Source organism: Chenopodium album, chromosome 1, assembly GCF_948465745.1.
Source record: "Chenopodium album chromosome 1, dcCheAlbu1.1, whole genome shotgun sequence".
NCBI lineage: Eukaryota > Viridiplantae > Streptophyta > Magnoliopsida > Caryophyllales > Amaranthaceae > Chenopodium > Chenopodium album.
The window spans coordinates 27,700,935-27,720,217 of NC_137834.1; the positions used below are offsets into that span (position 1 = coordinate 27,700,935).

At 31.6% G+C, this 19,283-nt stretch overlaps 1 protein-coding gene across 2 annotated transcripts; it reads right to left on the reverse strand.

Moving 5' to 3' along the window:
- Positions 1-2,854: 2,854 nt before the first annotated feature.
- LOC145643004 (ribonuclease TUDOR 2-like) lies at positions 2,855-10,555 on the reverse strand. 2 transcript variants are annotated; one of them, XM_081694174.1, is made up of 17 exons: positions 10,352-10,555; positions 9,453-9,616; positions 9,168-9,242; positions 8,921-9,046; positions 8,665-8,763; positions 8,161-8,367; positions 7,853-8,068; positions 7,662-7,769; positions 6,640-6,810; positions 6,325-6,525; positions 5,881-6,240; positions 5,536-5,766; positions 4,833-5,021; positions 4,667-4,747; positions 4,396-4,590; positions 3,893-4,270; positions 2,855-3,399 (listed from the first exon to the last, which is right to left on the reverse strand). In XM_081694174.1, the coding sequence occupies exons 2-17, from the start codon at positions 9,597-9,599 to the stop codon at positions 3,211-3,213; spliced, it is 2,973 nt and encodes a 990-aa protein (XP_081550300.1). In that variant the 5' UTR covers positions 9,600-9,616; positions 10,352-10,555; the 3' UTR covers positions 2,855-3,210. The 2 variants fall into 2 exon arrangements, with proteins under 2 accessions (XP_081550300.1, XP_081550296.1); XM_081694170.1 differs by having other exon boundaries at positions 10,229-10,367.
- Positions 10,556-19,283: the final 8,728 nt, after the last annotated feature.

The window sequence follows — 19,283 nt, forward strand, 5'->3', positions numbered from 1 at the left end:
TACTATGTACATGTTTAAAGAAGAAAAGAAAATGGACTCTAATTGTTTATATTGCTTTTTCTGGATATAGATAGAGGTAGATAATATCCTATACTGTATTTTCTTATGCATTGCGTTATGAAATTACTTTAATAAATCATAATCCCGAAAAAGAGAAAAGAAAAAAGTAAAAAAGGGAAGAAAAAAAATGGAATAAAGGGAAGAATAATGACTTTGTTTCCTTAGAGGGGTTTCCTTTATGCTCAGCACAGATTTGATTTACCGTTAGTTGATACAACTGCTGCTGATTTTCCTCATTTCTAGGGGAACATTCTAAACACGCGCCTATTCTTCTGTTTTTTTTTTTCTCTTATCAGTAGCCTCCCTCGGATCTAAAATAAAAATAAAAAACGAGGTCAGTGTTGCTGTGTTAGAGGTAGTGTTTGCGTAACGTTTTCAAGTGCTGCGTTTTAAAGATATTTACTGGCAAAATATGACAAATAAAATGATACTACCTTGTTAATTTTTATGTGCAACTTTGCGTTATTATTTGTGATATATAAAATAGTTCAAAGTTGCACATAAAAAATTAATGGAAGTAGTGTATCTATATTGTAATATAATACTCCAAAAATTAAATTTAACAAACACTTATACTATTAGCAAGTATTTAAACAATTAATGAATATACCTGTAACTAGTTGACACCTACTCCCTGAATTAGAGTATTAGACACTTTAATAGTTAGAGGAAATTTTACTATCCCAAGCTTATGTTGGAAGTTCTTGATATAAAAACAAGAGTGTTAGGGAAAAACAAAGTGAGAGAGAAAAATAATTGAGGAGAAAAAGTCCCACATTGATTGGGGAGTGAGGTGTTTCCTTGTTTTTATATTGTAGTGCTTTATCACTACTTAGTTGAGTGAGTTGGAGGTGTGTGTTACTCCACACACACGCGTCAGTCCGGGCCGGGCTCGGGCCTCGGGTCTTGGAGAATGCGCGAGCGTGGGTCCTTGTTATCTTTTTGGAGAAATTTTATTTCCCTTTCTTTGTTGATTACGGAATTAATTCAGTCATTAATTCCTTGATTGTAGCTGACTGATTAATTCCTTGTTTCTTGCCTCGGTTGTTGACTGACCAATTAATCTGGTCATTTTCTTGGCCAGATTCTTTCCACCTTTTATGCTTCCCGTTTTTCCTCTTCAGCCTATAAATACTAGGTGGTTTTCTCAGTCTAAACACACAACACAATCAGTCTTATCTCTTCTCTAAAATTATCTAAACACATGTTCTCCTCGTTCTGTTTTTTGGGCAAGTATTCTGAGTTCCAGTCGGGTTTGTGAGTGCACATAAACTCCGGCGCCGTGCTTATCCTGGAGGGCGACCGCAACTGTCTACTGCACCGGGAGGTAGCGCGGAATCGTCTTTTAGGTCAGTGGTTCTCCACGACGCGGCTATTGTCAGTTTGGTTCACGCATCAAGAGATAAGTTAATTCTGTTTTATTGCTTATTAGTATAACAGCTTAACTTGTAGTGTTTAGTTTACTAAATATTGGCCAGGCAAGATCGCAATGCTGCTAGTTGTGTGCTAGTAATTTGCTCTTCATTTAATAAACTGTGTGCTGCTAGTTGGGTAGATGTGTGTGCGATTACAGAGAATAAATGTGTGGCTGCAAGGCGATTTGTGTTGGGCGTAATTTGTATGGCTGCCTAGGTAATTTGTGTTGGCCGTAACCTGCATGGCTGCCTAGGCGATTTGTGTTGGCCGTAACTGTATGATTGCCTGGATGATCTGTGTTAGGCCTCCCGCATACTGTGTGCTGCCTGGGGACTTGAATTCACTTAAGGATAGGGAGTATAAGTACTACCTCCGTTTATTTTTATGTGCAACTTTTACTATTTTTGTCCGTTAAACGTTATGTGCAACTAAGAAATTTCTTTCCTCTTTTAATAAAAAAAAAAAAAAATCATAGTCAAATGTCAATTTTACCCTCATTTAAAAAATTATAACACAATTTACTAACTATAATCAAATTTAATTAATCACTAATTTTCACCCCCAAACAACCCAATTTAATTCATCAACTCTTCATCTTCAACTCAAGACACCCATATTCATCTTCCCCCATTTATTATTCTCTCTCCTCTTTCCATCTCATTATCTCTTGAATTTTTATAGATTTTATTTCTCTCTCTTCAACTTCAAGAACTGATTTCTGGGATTTTGGGTGGTTTTTGTCAGATTTCTGGAATTTCGTCGGAATTTCGCGGTGGAATTTCATCCGGCATGGTGGAATTTCGTGAGCACGGTGGTTTCGTGGGGTTGGTAGCAGTGCTGGATTTTGTGGGTTTTAGTTTCCTGGGGGCGGGATTTTGTCGAGGTAGTGCCTGGGTTTTGTGGGGCTGGTGGGTTTCGTACTTATGTGGGGTTGGTAGTGGTGGTGGTTTTGTGGGGGTGGTAATGGTGATTAAATATCCATACATTCTCTCTCCACAAAACAGTATAATAAAATTTTGCATTGGTGTCCAGCTCCAAAGTTGCACATAAAAAAAGTTGCACATAAAAATAACAGAGATAGTATAAGATATCAATTAACTTACAACAAAGTTAGAGTTACCTAATTAACGAAGTTATTAATCAGTGACTGCATTTTTTTATTATAGATACTTCGTCCTTATAATTAATTTTGATCATTTTTGTAATGTTATTTTCCTAATCTAAACTCTAAAGTCAAACGATCTCACAAAACAGCATAAATGCATAATAAATTCCAATCTCCGTTGCAGAAGTAATTTACCAGCAACTAAACCGTTACATACTGCTAGTCATTTATTGAATGTCTTCAATAAATCAAGTGACAAGCAGTTCGCCTACATTAACCAAAAATGTTATAATAATAAAATTAAACAAGACTATTGAGAAAATTGTCAATGCAGCCTCCAAATGGAGGCAAAGCACACACTTAGGAGAGCTGTGACAATTATTATTCAAGCATCGACAGAGATGGGAAGGGGGAGGAAGAGAATATTATCCACTAATTTGTCCGAAAATTTATAGGAAGAGAAAATTAAATAAGTAAAATATAACAAAATTTTGCAACTCAGAAAATTCGGAAAAAAAAATTGTTTAATTTAAGACTTCATTTCCCTCTTCTCTATATCTTGTACTCTGGAAGTTGTAATCCCGCCCTATAGCTAATCCATGGGTAAACAGACTGCCAGTCATTATTGCTCAACGCTTACCGGCAGCTTTCCTCAACGGTGGAGCAGAATCCTCGTCATCAGACTGTACGTCTCCATACTGCCACATTCCACTTCGACTCTTTTTTGCCTCTTCCTGGAATTCTTCGAGGTTATCAATAGCAGACTTCCTCTCCATCGAATCCCACCTTTTAAGTTTTTCTAATCTAGCAAGTCCAACCTGCAATATTTCACAACCCAATAATCAATCTATAAGAGTTGAGATGGGACAGACAAACAGCCAGAAAACATGATTATGTACAAACAAAAAAATTTGGAAGTGTCATATTGATCACTATAATAACATAAAACATTGCATAAGGTCAATCTGCACAAAAGTACAAGGCAAGTGGATAATTTAAGAGGAAAAAAGTGAAAAGTACAATTATAGACATAAGTTAGAGAGAGAAAGTGGAAAAAAGTACAATGCAAGTGGATAATTTAAAGGTAAATTAGGATGTTCAATGAATAAAATTAAAAAAATGAAGGTATATGGTCTTTACATACTAACCAAAAATAGAAACAATGATAACATTTTGGGTCTTCAAAATTGGAAAACAGGAACTATATTATGGGGCGGAAGGAGTAGAAAAAAGGTGTATAAAGTAAGAAAAAAAAGAGCATCCAGGTAAAAATAAAAAGATTTTAAAAGAGAACCAAGAATCATCTCATACCTTCAACATGGCAGCATTGATGCTTGAACTGGCTTCTACATCGACCAACGTCACTAGAAGAACTGTGCCACTACCTTGGCCTTTCGCTTTTCCACCAGATGTATCTTTTTCCTCAACCATGGCCCTGAATTCTCGGGAACTGTTAAGAGTTAGCTCACTCAAATACTCAGCTGCTTCTTGGCCATAATCCTCCTCTAAGCTAGGAACCTTTACGAATGCAAGACTGCAGAGTTGAGCTGATCCAGGTACAGAAAGGACAGAAGGAGGTAAAGGTCGTAGACGACTGTAGGGTAGTACTTCTTGATTACCATAATCGATATAGAATACTTCAAACTCATCTTTTGGGGATTGAACATCACCACGGGGCACATTCACAATCTATTGTATTGGCAAAAAGAAGCCCAGTCATCAATTAATTAAAGCATTAAAATCAAATAAACAATGCCACCACATGTCACATTCAGAAACACAGAAACCCAAATAACAATATTCATATCACTTACCATAGCTCGATTCCATGAATTGTCTGCACTAAATTGAGCAAGAACCACATCACCCTTCTTGGGGTTAAAGCTTCCGATTACTGGAGCCTCCTTAATGTCTAGGGAAGCAAGTTGCTGCTGAATAGAAGCAACCATCTGGTCCTCAACTTTTTGAACATAGAACTTGCCTCCGCCAAGGACTTCGGTAACAACCACCTGTTTACATGTAAATGTTAGTTATCATATATGGTAAGATTACAGCCAATAAAACTCATATTACAACTCAGCCTACCTTCATAACTTCTTTCTGTCGATTTTCAGGGGCTGATGATCCATTCACAACTTCTTGACCTTCAACATAATTTTCCCATATCTGCAATGAGCCAATAGTTGGTTAAATTGACTCTGATGATACCATATGATATAGCAGAAGAATTTATCATATATGCATTACTAACCTTCAACTTCTGGCATTTAGCAGACTCTTCAGCTTGAGCAAGAAGATGGGCATCTGCTATCCGATCTGTGCCAAAAGATTTCTGAAATTTTGCAAGCCCAGCTTCTAGCAACACTGCAGCCATATTGGTCTTAGATTCCCAAAGGGATCCCAAGAAAGTTCCGGTTCTATCCACAGTTTCCACTTCTATCTGAAAATTAGAAAAATAATGGATAAATATAAAACACAAACTTTTAAAAAAATTGGGTGTACAATAATTATTGTACATCCATTTTAAATCTCTCTTAAAGTGATCAAAAGTTACCCCTAAAATGAATAAAAGTTACCCTAATATGTATAAAAGTAACCCAATACAAATAAAAATAATCTACGTTTTATTGGTAAAGAATCACATTTTAAATGACTAAAATTCAATTATTAGTGATTGAAAGTAATTTTATCACCCTTATAAAACTTTTCTTGTTCGATTTATAAAAAAAAATCATATTATGTTCAAAGTTACCCAAAAAAGGCAAAAAGTTACCCTAAATTGGCTTAAAATTACCCCTATACTGCTCGATGTACACTAATATTAGTGTAAACCGGATGTATACAAAAGTTTTTTAATATAAAAAGCACATGGAACAAAGTCTTTAATTTTTTTGGTTAGATTTAGAAAAGAGTAGGTTATTTTTTCCTGCAATCTCTAAAAGGATGTATATTACCTCAACATCTCTCTGCATTATTCTTCTTCTCATGAATGCAATTGCATCATCTGAATAAGGTTCACCTCGTCCAGGACACCTCACACCTGAAAAAGAAAATGCTATGCTGCAAGTTGCCTTAGGAAGCAGGAGCTTGAACCGATGGCCACTGAGTACATATTCAACAACAGCAGAGTGCCTCTTAACTCGCGTCAAAAATGGTAAGAAGTCCTTGGCTTTCTTCCCTGAAGCCTGAAATATTAAGATACTAGAATTGAAAACTCTTTGTAAAATGTATAAAATAAAAAAGGGAAGGGAAAAAGGGATAAACGACAGGATTGCAAAGACATGAGACCCATTACTCACAGTGGTGAGGTCTTGAATGTGGTTTGTGGGAGATTCTTCACCATGGACCCCTTTCCTGTTAGCTTTTGCTTTCGCTTCAGCTACCAAAAGGGCATCATAATAATTTGATCTTTCTTCAAAGTCTCTGTGTGGTACGACAGTAGCAAGCCCACGGCCAACCAACAATTCAGCAACGTTGTATCCATTTTCTTGACCAACAACCGTAGATGAAGCAGATGTTGCATCACCTCCTTTACCCTTCGATTGAGCAGGCAGGAACACTGATCCAAAGTCCATTACCCTAAACTCAGATGAGGGAGCTGCATTTTCAGCACCACCTCCAACGGGGACCTTCCTTGAGTACTCCATGGAAACATTCACCTAAGTTCACATTAAACCTCATTATTAGACTTGACTTTTAAGGATCACACTACCTCCCCACAATAACTTAAAACCTAGGAATACCTGACGGCCAATAAGCTTTTGGCGGAGGAACTCCTTTGATTCACGAGCATGTGATTCAGGTCCTTTGTTGTTCCAACGTGGATTACCCAGTTTCGGAGCTTTTATGCTAGAGATATTTACTCTTCTCTCAGCCAATGGACTACCAACCGGCACAGCATCATCAGCAACGATAATACAGTCTCCACTAACAATTTCGATCACCTGATGTCAAAGAAGGTTAGGCAATTGCATAAAAGTAAAATGCAAAGATAATCCAATGATAATATTACATCCAAGGATTATTGCTTATGGTCATGAATTAGTACATCCTATTACCTTTCCAGTAAAGTTCTGGTCATGAATTGCTTTTGAGTTTGTAGCAGGAGGCACATAGTTCGTCCACATCTTGATTCGCTTCTTTTTAGCCTCGAGTTCTGCTGTTTTCAATTCCTTCTGGTCTTTGGCTTCCAAAGATTTAGCACTCCAATCAAGATATTTAGCTAAGCCCTGCATTTTTTCAAACACGGGCAATTTGAAATGTTCAGTTAGAATTGGAAGTTCATATGTGCTGAAATTAGATTATGCTGAAGCAAATACATTAATTAATATGCTCAAGTCAAGTTGCATCAATACTTGGGAGTTGGGACTTGAGAGTCACGCAATAAGATCTGGATAACAGATAGGACCAAATAACCATCATCCACAAAAACTAACAGTTATTAATTTAGTTCTGTATTACATTAGTAAGATTAACTCGCAAAGAAAACAAGAGCATCTAAACCATCATTGAAATATCCGCAAATATGGCATATATCTAGACATTTCTGTAAGCGACACAATGTAAAGGATGTATTAAAATTACTTATACTCTCCCTACATTGAAACATTTATAAGAACATATCAACCACCAGGAAATCTGGTACACACTTCAGGAAGCCAGTGCATAAACAATACCATAAGCCACAATCAACATAGAATTCTCAGGATGTAGCATCATGAACAAACAAAATAATGAAAAGATAGCAAACAATAAAACCAACAAGGTTACCATGAAAACTCATTTCATAAACTACCTGCCCAAAAAAAGGTGTATAGCAAATGGTGGCCTTGGCTTTTGGTCAGAGTATGAGTGAAAGATACTCATGAAAATGTATTAGTGTACATCGCATCATACCTTCCAAAACCAAAAGCTAGAGCAAAGATCCATCTACTCAGTACTTGTTATATATTCAGCATGTACAGTGTGTTGAAAAATGCAAATGCAACAGAATTTATAAACCCAATATTCATCACGCAAAAGATGAACCTTATGCAGCTGCAAATAGCAGCAGTATGCTTTTATTGCCAAATATACTTACACTTTTCACTAACTCAAAGGCCAGGTTCTTTACTTCACCACCATCATCATAATAAACAGAACCAACCAAATTTTTGAGTCTGTCTGGTTGCTCAAGGACAATGCGTACCTGCAAATGAAGATAAAGTATAAAATCAAAACCAGACACAAAATACATCAAACACTATGATAACACACGGACAACTAGCTTACATCTCTGTGCAAAGTACGGGTCTCTGTGAAGTGCTTTGCTTCCCTCCCAAAGGGGTCTGCGGGTGTCTCCACACCTGGAGCAGCAGAGGCAGCAACCTTCTGAGCTGCCGTCAAGGGAGCACGAGGTTCAGTTGCAGCTTCTCCATTGGGTCCATCTGTACTCACTTCAGCTTCAACAATCCTCTCTGGAAAGGGTCTCCTTCCCATTGATGGACACTATAACCATACAGATAAAATAGTATAAGAGCCAAAATTCCAAAGCCTCCAAATTCAGCACCACAATTATATTAGTAGCAAAGCTTAAATACCTGAATGCCAGCCACAAAAACCTGAACATACTGAAACTCTGGAAGCAGGTAGACTCGCAATGTGCTACCATCACGAACCTGCTCCACAACTGCTTGCAAAGACCTCCCTTTGTTTTCAGATGTAAAAGCCACTACATCAAAATTAGTGGATGCATCCATGGCAGATGGAGGCAAATTTCTGATAGAAGCCTCTGAAGCTCCGGGCACCTGGAGAGCAAGAACAAGATTAATCACATATCAAACTTATAGTAAAAAATAAAGGTTAAACGGAGATAAAACCAGAAACAACTGCACACAAACACTAAAGCTGCCAAATAGAGAGTTCTTCAAGGTCGTGCTAGTTCAGTCATGTTGGGTCAGTATTTGACTGCTTTAATTATGAAAAAAAAAAAAAATGGGAGGAAATACATAATTTGCTACATCACAGCTCTGGATTATTATGGAATTCAGCACACGAGAATAAAATTGGCAAAAAAGCATCAAATTACAAAGTTTGAGACCTACCTCGCTCCACTTGCCTAAACCTTGCTGTTTTGCTTTTTCCTCAAGTGCCAACAGTTCGGTAAAATCAGAGTTTGCTTCATTCTTTGATGGTGTTTTTACCTGAGTAAATTTAAAAAAAAAAAAAAAAACAAATTTTTTTTTGCAGACAATGAGTATCAAAGACGTAATTAATACCATCAAATTACACCACTTAATATTAAATCAAAGAACACCAATAGATGATGCAGAAAATCATTAACATCATGACTAAGCACACCTTTGCCCAGCCTTGTTGAACCACCAACTTTGCAACGTCACTGCCATCAGCAAGCATTACAGAAGCAAACTCTCTCCCCGGAATCTGTTTTGCTGATGTATTCGACTCAGTTTTGAAAACTACCTCCTGTAATTATACAAAGAAAACTCTCCACATCAGAAGATTAAAAGACCATAATTCACATAAAATTACTAAACATATTTTTAAAAAAGCAGATTCAGGAAGAAAAAAAAATACAAAAACACACCTTTCCAATGCAGAGTTTCCTCAAATACTCTCTACTATCCCAAGCAAAGGGCTCGTCCTCTCCGTCTCTACGAGCCTGGAATAACACATGAATTAAGAACAAACCGGTAATCATCAAGACTCGAAAATCGACAACAACACAATAATTCTAACGACATACAATAACAAATATGCCAATTTGGTGACAAGAAATACAATGCATACTTCCATTGAATTAAATTAAAACTACATTTACGAAATAATAACCAAAAATACACTAAATAGCAATAGCAAGTAAAATACACACCAGCCTAGGAGCTATGATTTGCTTTAGAATCACAGCCTTTTCCGGAGGAATTTCGTCTTTCTTAGCAATACCCATAATCACCAAGGTGTCCCCTGATGGAACAGCCTTCACCATCCCTCTCAACCATCTATCCTGTCCTGCCGCCATCGCTGAGTTTCTTGGATCTAATAATTAAAAATAATTATCAATCAAATATTAGCCAAAATTTAACGATATCATTATTGAATCGACCAATTAAACACTAAAGCATTTAAAAATATAATTTGGCATTCAATTAAGCAGATCGAACATTCAAATTTATCAACATTTAAATTAATCATGCATGATAAAAAAAAAAAAAAAAAAAAAAAAAAAAAAAAATAAATCGAACAATAGAATTCATCCTTCCGTCATTGAATTTAATCGAAATTAATCACATTTAACTCAAATTTTCAGCTGATTAATTTGCATGATATTATAACGATTGAAAAATCAATTACAAACAAAAAAAAAATTAAAAAAAAAAATCAGTACTAATCAAACACTCTCAACTATACACACAGATCCATCAAAACAACACTCAATTCAATGCAGAGTTAACCTCAAATTAATAACTCGAATGCAAAAACAAAATTAAAAATTTCAAAAATCAAAGAAAGAAACAGAATGCTAATCCATTACTAATTGAATCAAATTAAACAACAAAAACATAAAATAAAAAATTCAAATTTGAGTTTTCAGATCGTACTGAAAACAAAAATCAAAATCAAAATTGAATAAGAAAAACAAAAACAAACCTCAAAATCGATCGAAGAAACCAAATTCTGGAAAAACAGAATAGAAAAATTCCGATCTAAAATAAGATCGGATAAATAAAAATCCGTACAAAAAAAAGAGGAGAGAGAAAGAGTGAGATCTACCAGTTACTGAATGAAGAAGAAGAACGAAGACCTCGACGGCTACGCCTTTGAAAGTATTTATAAATCAAATATTAAAAATAAAAATAAAAATAAAAATAAAAATTGAAGGAAAAATAAAAACAGGGGAGAAGGGGTTTAGGAAGAGGAGAGAGAAAGAGTGAGACAGAAAAACGTGGGGTTTCTCTTTGCTTTCACTTCTTCTCCACAAAGGTTGGTTTTTAAAACTAGTCTTAATAATCCTAATTTATATCAATTTCGTATTCCTAATCCTAATTGATTTTTATTTTATTTTTTATGAGGTAATAATCCTAAGTGATATCTACTTTTCTTGATTTATTTATTTATTTATTATATGTTTGACTTTTGTGCCATGTTTGTGTTTTTAATTATTTGGGGGAATTTGAGGTGTGTAATAATGATTTAATGGATTGATAATAATGCTAATGGATAATAGTCATAATAATACTAGTAATATCTTCCCTAAATAGTACGAGTACTCGTAGATGTTAATTTAAAAATACACGACAAAATTATGCATAATTAGTGTGAGGCCTTTTTCACTTCACCTATAAAAAATAATATTTAGAAAAAATAGTTTCACAATAAAATTAATTTCAATTCAATAAAAATAATTTCAATTCACTAAAAATTAGTTCAGTTCAACAAATATAAAGTGAAGTGAACGGGCTAATTAATGCTATATTTTTTTTTTTTTTTTCATTTTTAGTTCCTTATATGTAGCCCTACGGTTATGTATAGCATTTTCCATAATAATAATTACTTAGTATAATTCTATTAAACACGTGTTTTGATTTCCAGATGGATAATTGTTTTCGGTGATCATGGATATTGAGTAGTTATCGAAAACGTTAAAGATACAAGTGGATATATATCAAATTATCTTACTGATAATGAAAATTATGATTATGTTAAATGACACATATTTGAAATTTTGGATAAGATAGTTGTTTCGATTAATGGTGATTCTGGAGTTGAGTAGGTATTAAAACGTTCGAAGTACGAATGGATATGACTATTATTTAACCTAATTCCTTATTTTGAATGGGTAACGATGGTAAAAGCAGCAAAAAAGTTTTGAAGTGGATAAGATCACAGAAAAAAGTAAAGTCGATAACGGTTGAAAGAACAATTTAAAAAATTTGAGTGAATGACGGTAATAAAAACAAAAACAAAAAAAAAAAATGCTCAAAACGAAGTTAGCTATTCTACACCTGTTTACTTCACCTAATATTAAACAATAATTTTATGTAATAGTTAAACTGATTATACTATACTAGTTTAAAAATATTCATATTGATTGAAATTGAATTTTACAATACAACATATATTATACTTCCTCCGTTCTATTAATATTGCAAGAAGGATAAACATTTTAAATGCTAAATATCTATAATTGTGTAAGAAATAAAATTATAAAAAGTTGATATTGTGAAAGTATTTTATGAGACGAATCCAACAATATCCCACATGACTATATTTTGCTTAACGTATAAATCATATTATATGGTCAAGCAAGAGTGATGAATAGTGCAAAAAGTCCATTGTTGCAATATTAATCGAACGGAGGAAGTATATTCTTATTTAAATTTTCTTTATTTGAATTTATTGGTTTTATATGCTAAATATCTATAATTGTGTACGAGTTAAAATTTTATATGCTTAATATCTATAATTGTGTAAGAGTTAAAATTATAAAAAGTTGATATTGTGAAAATATTTTATGAGACGAATCCAACAATATCCCACATGACTCTATTTTGCTTAACGTATAGATCATATTATAAGCAAGAGTGATGAATAGTGGAAAAAATCCATTGTTGCAATATTAATAGAACGGGGGAAGTATATTCTTATTTAAATTTTCTTTATTTTCTTTATTGGTTTTATATGCTAAATATCTATAATTGTGTACGAGTTAAAATTTTATATGCTAAATATCTATAATTGTGTAAGGCCCTGTTTGATTCACCTTAATTTTGCTGAACTGAAATTATTTTTATTGAACTGAACTTATTTTTACTTAACTGAACTTAATTTTACTGAATTGAAATTATTTTTACTGAACTTAAATTATTTTTACTGAACTGAAATTATTTTTACTAATTTTCTATTATAATTCTTCTTTAAGAAAACTGAATTTTACTGAACTGAACTTATTTTTACTGAACTGAAATTATTTTTACTAAACTGAAATTAATTTTACTGAACTGAAATTATTTTTACTAAACTGAAATTAATTTTACTGAACTGAAATTATTTTTACTTAATATTATTTTTTAAGGTGAAGAGAACAGGGCCTAAGAGTTAAAATTATAAAAAGTTGATATTGTGAAAATATTTTATGAGACGAATCCAACAATATCACACATGACTCTATTTTGCTTAACGTATAAATCATATTATATGGTCAAGAAAGTGATGAATAGTGCAAACAGTCCATTGTTGCAATTTTATTAGAACGGAGGAAGTATATTCTCATCTAAATTTGCTTTATTTGAACTTATTTGTTTTAAATATAGGGGTGTCCATTATTTTAAATTAAAAATAAAAATTTAATCTAATTCAAATCAATATTAATTCAGACTAGATTTGAATTAAAAATTAAATTGAAAATTTTTGAAATCAAAATAACCGAAATATGAATTGTTGTATTTAAGTGACTTAGTAATTTGGTTTATTATTACATTATGTTTTGGAAACTTGTATTTTTATTATGGGCTTAAAAAACAAGAATTATAATGTCGAACAAAAGGAGTACATCATTATCTTTTGTTATCATATCATATCATATCATATCATATCATATAATAACTAATATATAAAGCTAAACTTGTAGCCAAGCGACGAGACAGCGATACTTGGCATTCTAACTTTTCGCCAAGTGTTGCGCCATGTAGGATAGAGTTACACAGAATTCAATTTGTAGGATAAAAAAGTTCGTTTAGAATTCTATTTTCAATCAAATTTGGATAGAATTTTAAGATAAAATGGTTAATTTAGAGTTTTATTTTCGATAAAGTACCAATATTTACAAATTGAATTATAATTTTATTCAAAAAATCATTACATTATAACTCTCATAAATTATCATATAATTTTATTTTTTGTTATATGTCCACTACATAGTTTAAATTGTCACAAAATTAAAACACATAATTTCCTAACTAAATTTGTATCAATGATATGTTTTAAAATTTGACATATAGATTAAAAATTAATCTTAAAATTCAATAAACAACCCGGACATCGCACGGGCACAAAACTAGTTCTTAATAAAATTATCTTGGATCAAACCCCATAAACACAACATAGCAATATAGCTTCATTCCTAATTAGTCGAAACTCCAAAATTCGAGTCTAAAGTAGTTTTACGGTATGCTCATAAAAGAAGAGATACTTCAATTTTTCTAAATTTAAAAACTAAATCTCTTTTTAAAAACTTTTCATTGAAAGTTACTACATCAGTGAGATTCTTGCCTAAATTAAGTAACTTTTGATTCTGTGCTATGAAGAAAATATGATTTTCCAAATTTGTTACTTCCACCTTTACAGATTTGCTGGGAGATTGTCATTACAAGACCATAGATTTGTTTTTTTTTTTTTTTTTTTTAAAGCTTACTACGTACTGTAGTATTTATTACGTTTTTAAATTAATTAGTTACTTATTAAAAAGCTTATTTATTACGTCATATTTTAGTACTTGAGCTGTAACTTTTTTGAATGGGAATATGGGCCCACACTACAATTGTCAATTGAATTAATTTTCATTTATCTGTGGTAATTTTGGTACTGACTTACTGAGTAGTAGCATGGTAGTAGTCCTAGAGTAGTTAAGTCTTGAAAGTTGTTATGTTTCATCAGCGTATCTAAGTTAGTTTTCTTTTTCGTATTCAATCCTCTATTCAAACCATTTAAGTATGAAAACCAAAAATTTTAATGTTAAAAAATGAATGGTAATATTATACGCAGTCTTTCATATAAGCATTTAATATACTTTTTGTTTTTTTAGTATTAAGTTAGGAATTTATCGACAATTTATAAGTAAATCGGTATAATAAATGTTTATTAAGGGCTGCATACTTTTTTTTTTGCCTACAATGAATTAGGAAATTATCATTGATACACCTCTGTTATTGACTTTTGGAAAATGTTATACATAGCTCTTAGGGCTATATATAAGCATCAAATATACTCTATAATCTATATATTATACTAAAAGACAAGCGCCTCAATGTGAGGATGACAAATGTCACTCTCTGATTGACTTATCTTAAGTATTAAATATATCTATATAATTACTGTTTACATATTCAAGCATAGTTATTTTTGTTAAACTTCAAACAATAAAAGCAAGTTTCTATACATGCATAAGATTTTCATGATTTCCTAACATAAATATTGATTTAATTTTTTTATAATAAATATATACTTTCCAATACTACAAATAATTCATAAAGTCTTTCCAATCTTTATTTATAGTCAAGTTAAAGAATAATAACTAATTTAAAGCAATATGATTAAAGTGGCATAATTAAGGAAACAAATATTTCGTATTTTGAAAGGCTAATATTTTTTTTTAATGAAAATTAAATAAAATCGATAAGAATTTAGTTTGACGTCAATTATGAAATCAATACAAACATTTAAAAAAAATCAGATGTACAATAAAATATTGTGCACCTATTATAAAAGCTACCCTGTAATGAATGAAAGTTATTTATGCTTTATTGATAAAAGTTACCCAAAATAGTCTACAAATTATCCTAAATTCAGTTCAAGTAATCGGATGAATACAAAAGTTTTTGATAAAGATACAAAATAGTGTAAAAATTACTTTTATCGTTTGTTGTGCTCCTTGACAAATACTGAATGTTGAGCCGAAATGTTGTCTTGGAAAAAAATACATAATCTTGAACATAAATTTAATTTTAATCGGCCTTTCATTTTCTATAATACAATGTCTTTTACAATGACCTTTTGTTTTCTTGCATTAAAAAAAAACAAAACAAAACAAAACAAAACTGAACCAATAACCAATCAAAACAAGAAGAATAAAAGTTAAATTGAATTAGACATTTGACGGAAAAGGGATAGATATAAAATGTATTATAACTATTACTCGTGTTTTAAATTGTAATATTCGTATTAACAATGCTATTACTTATGAATTTTTTTTAGAAAAACTAACATTTTGATTTAAAAATCGTGCATTGCTCATGTACTATACTAGATATACAACAATCATGTGCAATAATTTATGTTGTGCAATAATTTATGTTGTTTTATACATAATAATACTTTTATCTATTAATGGTATGTGTATATAATATAATAATATAAAAAAGTATATGTATATAATATAATATTTTATAACACGTGTCCTCCATACAAAGTGTTTGGTTGTTGGTGTAGTGGTGATTGAGATTACACTAGGGAGGACCTGTGTTCGCTCCCCTGCAACAACAATCGGAAGGGGAGTGGAACCTAATAGCCTAGAACAGATCCTCAAATCTGGATTAGCCCAAAGGGTGAACCGAATAGAACACCCAAAACTCAATGCATATATGACGGGAATTAACTTATCCTTTATCTATCTTACACAAAACTCCAAAGTCTAATTTTTTTTTTTCAAAATATAATAATAACATTTGTAAATTTTTGTTAATATGAAAGATATAAACCTATCAAAATGTATATATAGTTAAATTGTTTAATAACTTATATCGAATGCGTAGTTTTATTAAAATTATTTGCATGTAATCATTGTGTTGGATGTTGTGTAGCTATGCAATGTCCAAAACTTTAGTTGAGCGACTTTGATTTAGTGATTGTACGGTAAAAAGATATTGACTTCGATCTTGAAACCTAATAGTCTAATAAATTCTAAATAGAAAAATTAAAACAAAAGGAAATGAAAATAGTAAATGGCTTTAAATATTGAAATAAACATAACCTTTTAAATCAATTTAGCGAATTCAAGAGACAATTTTAAGGCTTTTAAAATTAAATGGGGGAAAATATATGTAAAAAGAACATTTTTAGATATATAAATGTCCATGCACTATTATAAGAGTTTTGTTAACCATTTTATAATTAAGGCAGGGATAAATCTTAGTAATATATACTCCGTATATTTTATTTATATAAAATGATCAGTATCCATACCTATATACGAAGTATTTGTGTTGTATACTATATTTAATCAGCTGTTGGTTATATATATGACTATTATTTTTTATATATAGTTTTTGGCACAATGCTTAACTTAGGAAAATATATGTTTGGTAGGTCAAATATAAGGTTATTATTGTGTCTATAGATTTAACGAGTGCGACGGGTAAATAAAACATGTATATATTAGATTGATTGTAGCTACTGATGCGGATGGTATGATAAGAAGATTTTAGTTTTTTCTCAACGGAAGATATAAATAAATTAGTCCACTTCTTATATAGCTATGTGGAGTATTATTCAATTATTTTTCAATTAATAAAATAACATTATAAAAAATTAAAAGAAATTCAAATAACATAAAATACTATTCAAATAACGTTCCTTTAATTTTTTTTATTGACCATTAGTAACCAAGTCCTTTAATAGTAAATGAATTACCTTTGTTTTTATTTTTATTTTTCCTACGGGTTTAATAGTTTGATTTATAAACCGTGCATCGCACGGGCACTATGCTAGTATTGTTTAAAAATCATGACAAAAACACACTATATACATTGATTCATGCGTGATTTTGTCATGAATTGCTAATTTTATACAATTTCAAGAGTGTAATTAATGATTATGTATAACCCTAATGACTACATATAACATTATCCTTGACTTTACTATTGATATACTCTTTAACTTTTTTGCTTTCTCACTGATACATCTGTGGTTTAGTCTTTTTTGCAATTGTAACAAACACCGTTAATAACTATCAAATTAAGTTAATTAATTAAGGAAAAGACTATAATATCCCTTTTAAACATCTAATGCCTTGATTTACATATAGAAATTTGTTCGATTAAGATTTTTTGGGTCATTTTAGCTCTTAAGGATCCAAATTGACCTCGAAATTAACAAAACAAAGATAACGCAATTGTCTTGTATGCGTTTCCAAAAAATTTCGATTTACGCGTGGGTATTTTTTTTGTGCTTATAATTGTTCAGTTAAAGTTTTAGGGAGTATTTTGGTCCTATATGGACCTAAATTGAGCTCGAAATTGGCAAAAAAAAATATAAAAATGCCTCGTTTTACGTGTCATAAAATGTTTTGTTTTGTGTGCTAGTAAAGAAAATTACCCGATTATTTTATTTGTCTACTTTGCTCTCAATTTGGATTTTAAAGAGCCAAAATGATCGTCAAACTTTGACCGAACAATTTTTTCAGAGCAAAGCAGTAGAAAGTAAATCGAGACATTTAATAAAAGGTATGGAGTAAAACGAGGCATTTTCATGATTTTTTGGAAATTTTGAGCTCAATCTAGGCCCATAAATGACGAAAATGACCCCGAAAATCTTAAATGAACAATTATTAGCACGCAAAAAATTACGCAAAACGAGACATTCTTAACATGCATACGAGACATTTGCAATTTTTTTGCTAATTTCGAGGTCAATTTGGATCATTAAGAGCTTAAATGACTCCAAAAACCTTATCGAACAATTTTCTACATACAAATCAAGACATTAGATTTGTAAAAAAGGGTATTATAGTCTTTTCCTTAATTATGTAACTTAATTTGATAGATATTAACGGTGTTAATCACGGTTGGAAAAAAAACAAAATTTCCCCAAATGCCCTTGAGTTATTATTTTATTCATCAAATACCCAGCAAAACTTTCAAATTCACCAAATACTAGTCAGTTACAGTACATTAGCATTAAATGCACTTTTACCTGCCTAATCGACGTTAACTCCCCGTTAGTGTCTTTTTGTAATTCACCATATACCCAAACTTAATACAAAAATTTCACCATATACCCAAACTTAAAATTTTAATTTCACCATTTAGCCCGTAAAAGTTTCCTGAATTTTTTTTCAAATAACTATTCGTTGACATGTAAAACAGAAATAACGGCTAGTTCCCTTTGTCTATTTAATCAACCCTCTCATACTTGATATTTCATATCTCATTCAACCATGCTTTCACAAACCTCATCTTCCTCTTATGAATCAACATACAATTGAGCTCCTAACAAAACTTGTTCATATGGAAAGAAAAATGCAATAAGGAGTTCAGAACCTACAAAAAAATCCGCAAAGGTTGTACTACAAGTGCGATGCATGTGACAACTTCAAATGGTGTAGAGGTGTTGTTGATCATTATCTTGCCTTTTATGAAAGTCAAAGCAAGGAAGAAATTGCAACGACAGTAAACTGAAGCAAGAGATGAAGGTGCTCAAGAAAAAGATGCAGCAGCAGCAAAGAGTAATTAATTTAGCAATAAAAATAGGGGTTGTAATGTTTGTAATAATACTATTTATAACATTTAAGTGATTTAAGAAAATAAAATATCATTTTGAAAAATAAGTAGTTCTTAAGTTACATGTAAATCTGTTTTTGTCAAAAAAATAAAAAAAAGCACACACTACAAGAAAAATGTCTTTTCGCAGCGATTATTTCGTAGCGATTGTACATTCGTTACAATATGCAAGTATGTTTGTGAAATAATTAAGGAAGTCGTATCATTTTACAATCTCCATGGTTTTCCCATATAAAATCGATACGGAAAACATAATAATACATATCCACACTATTTTTACACATTTATATAATTTTGAGAAATCGTATCATTTACAATCGCCACTAAATCCTAAAAATCGATACGAAAGCCTTTTCAACACTAGATATATAAATATTGTTTGACAAAGAATACATAAAATATGTCATAGCTAATTGGTGAAACATTTAATA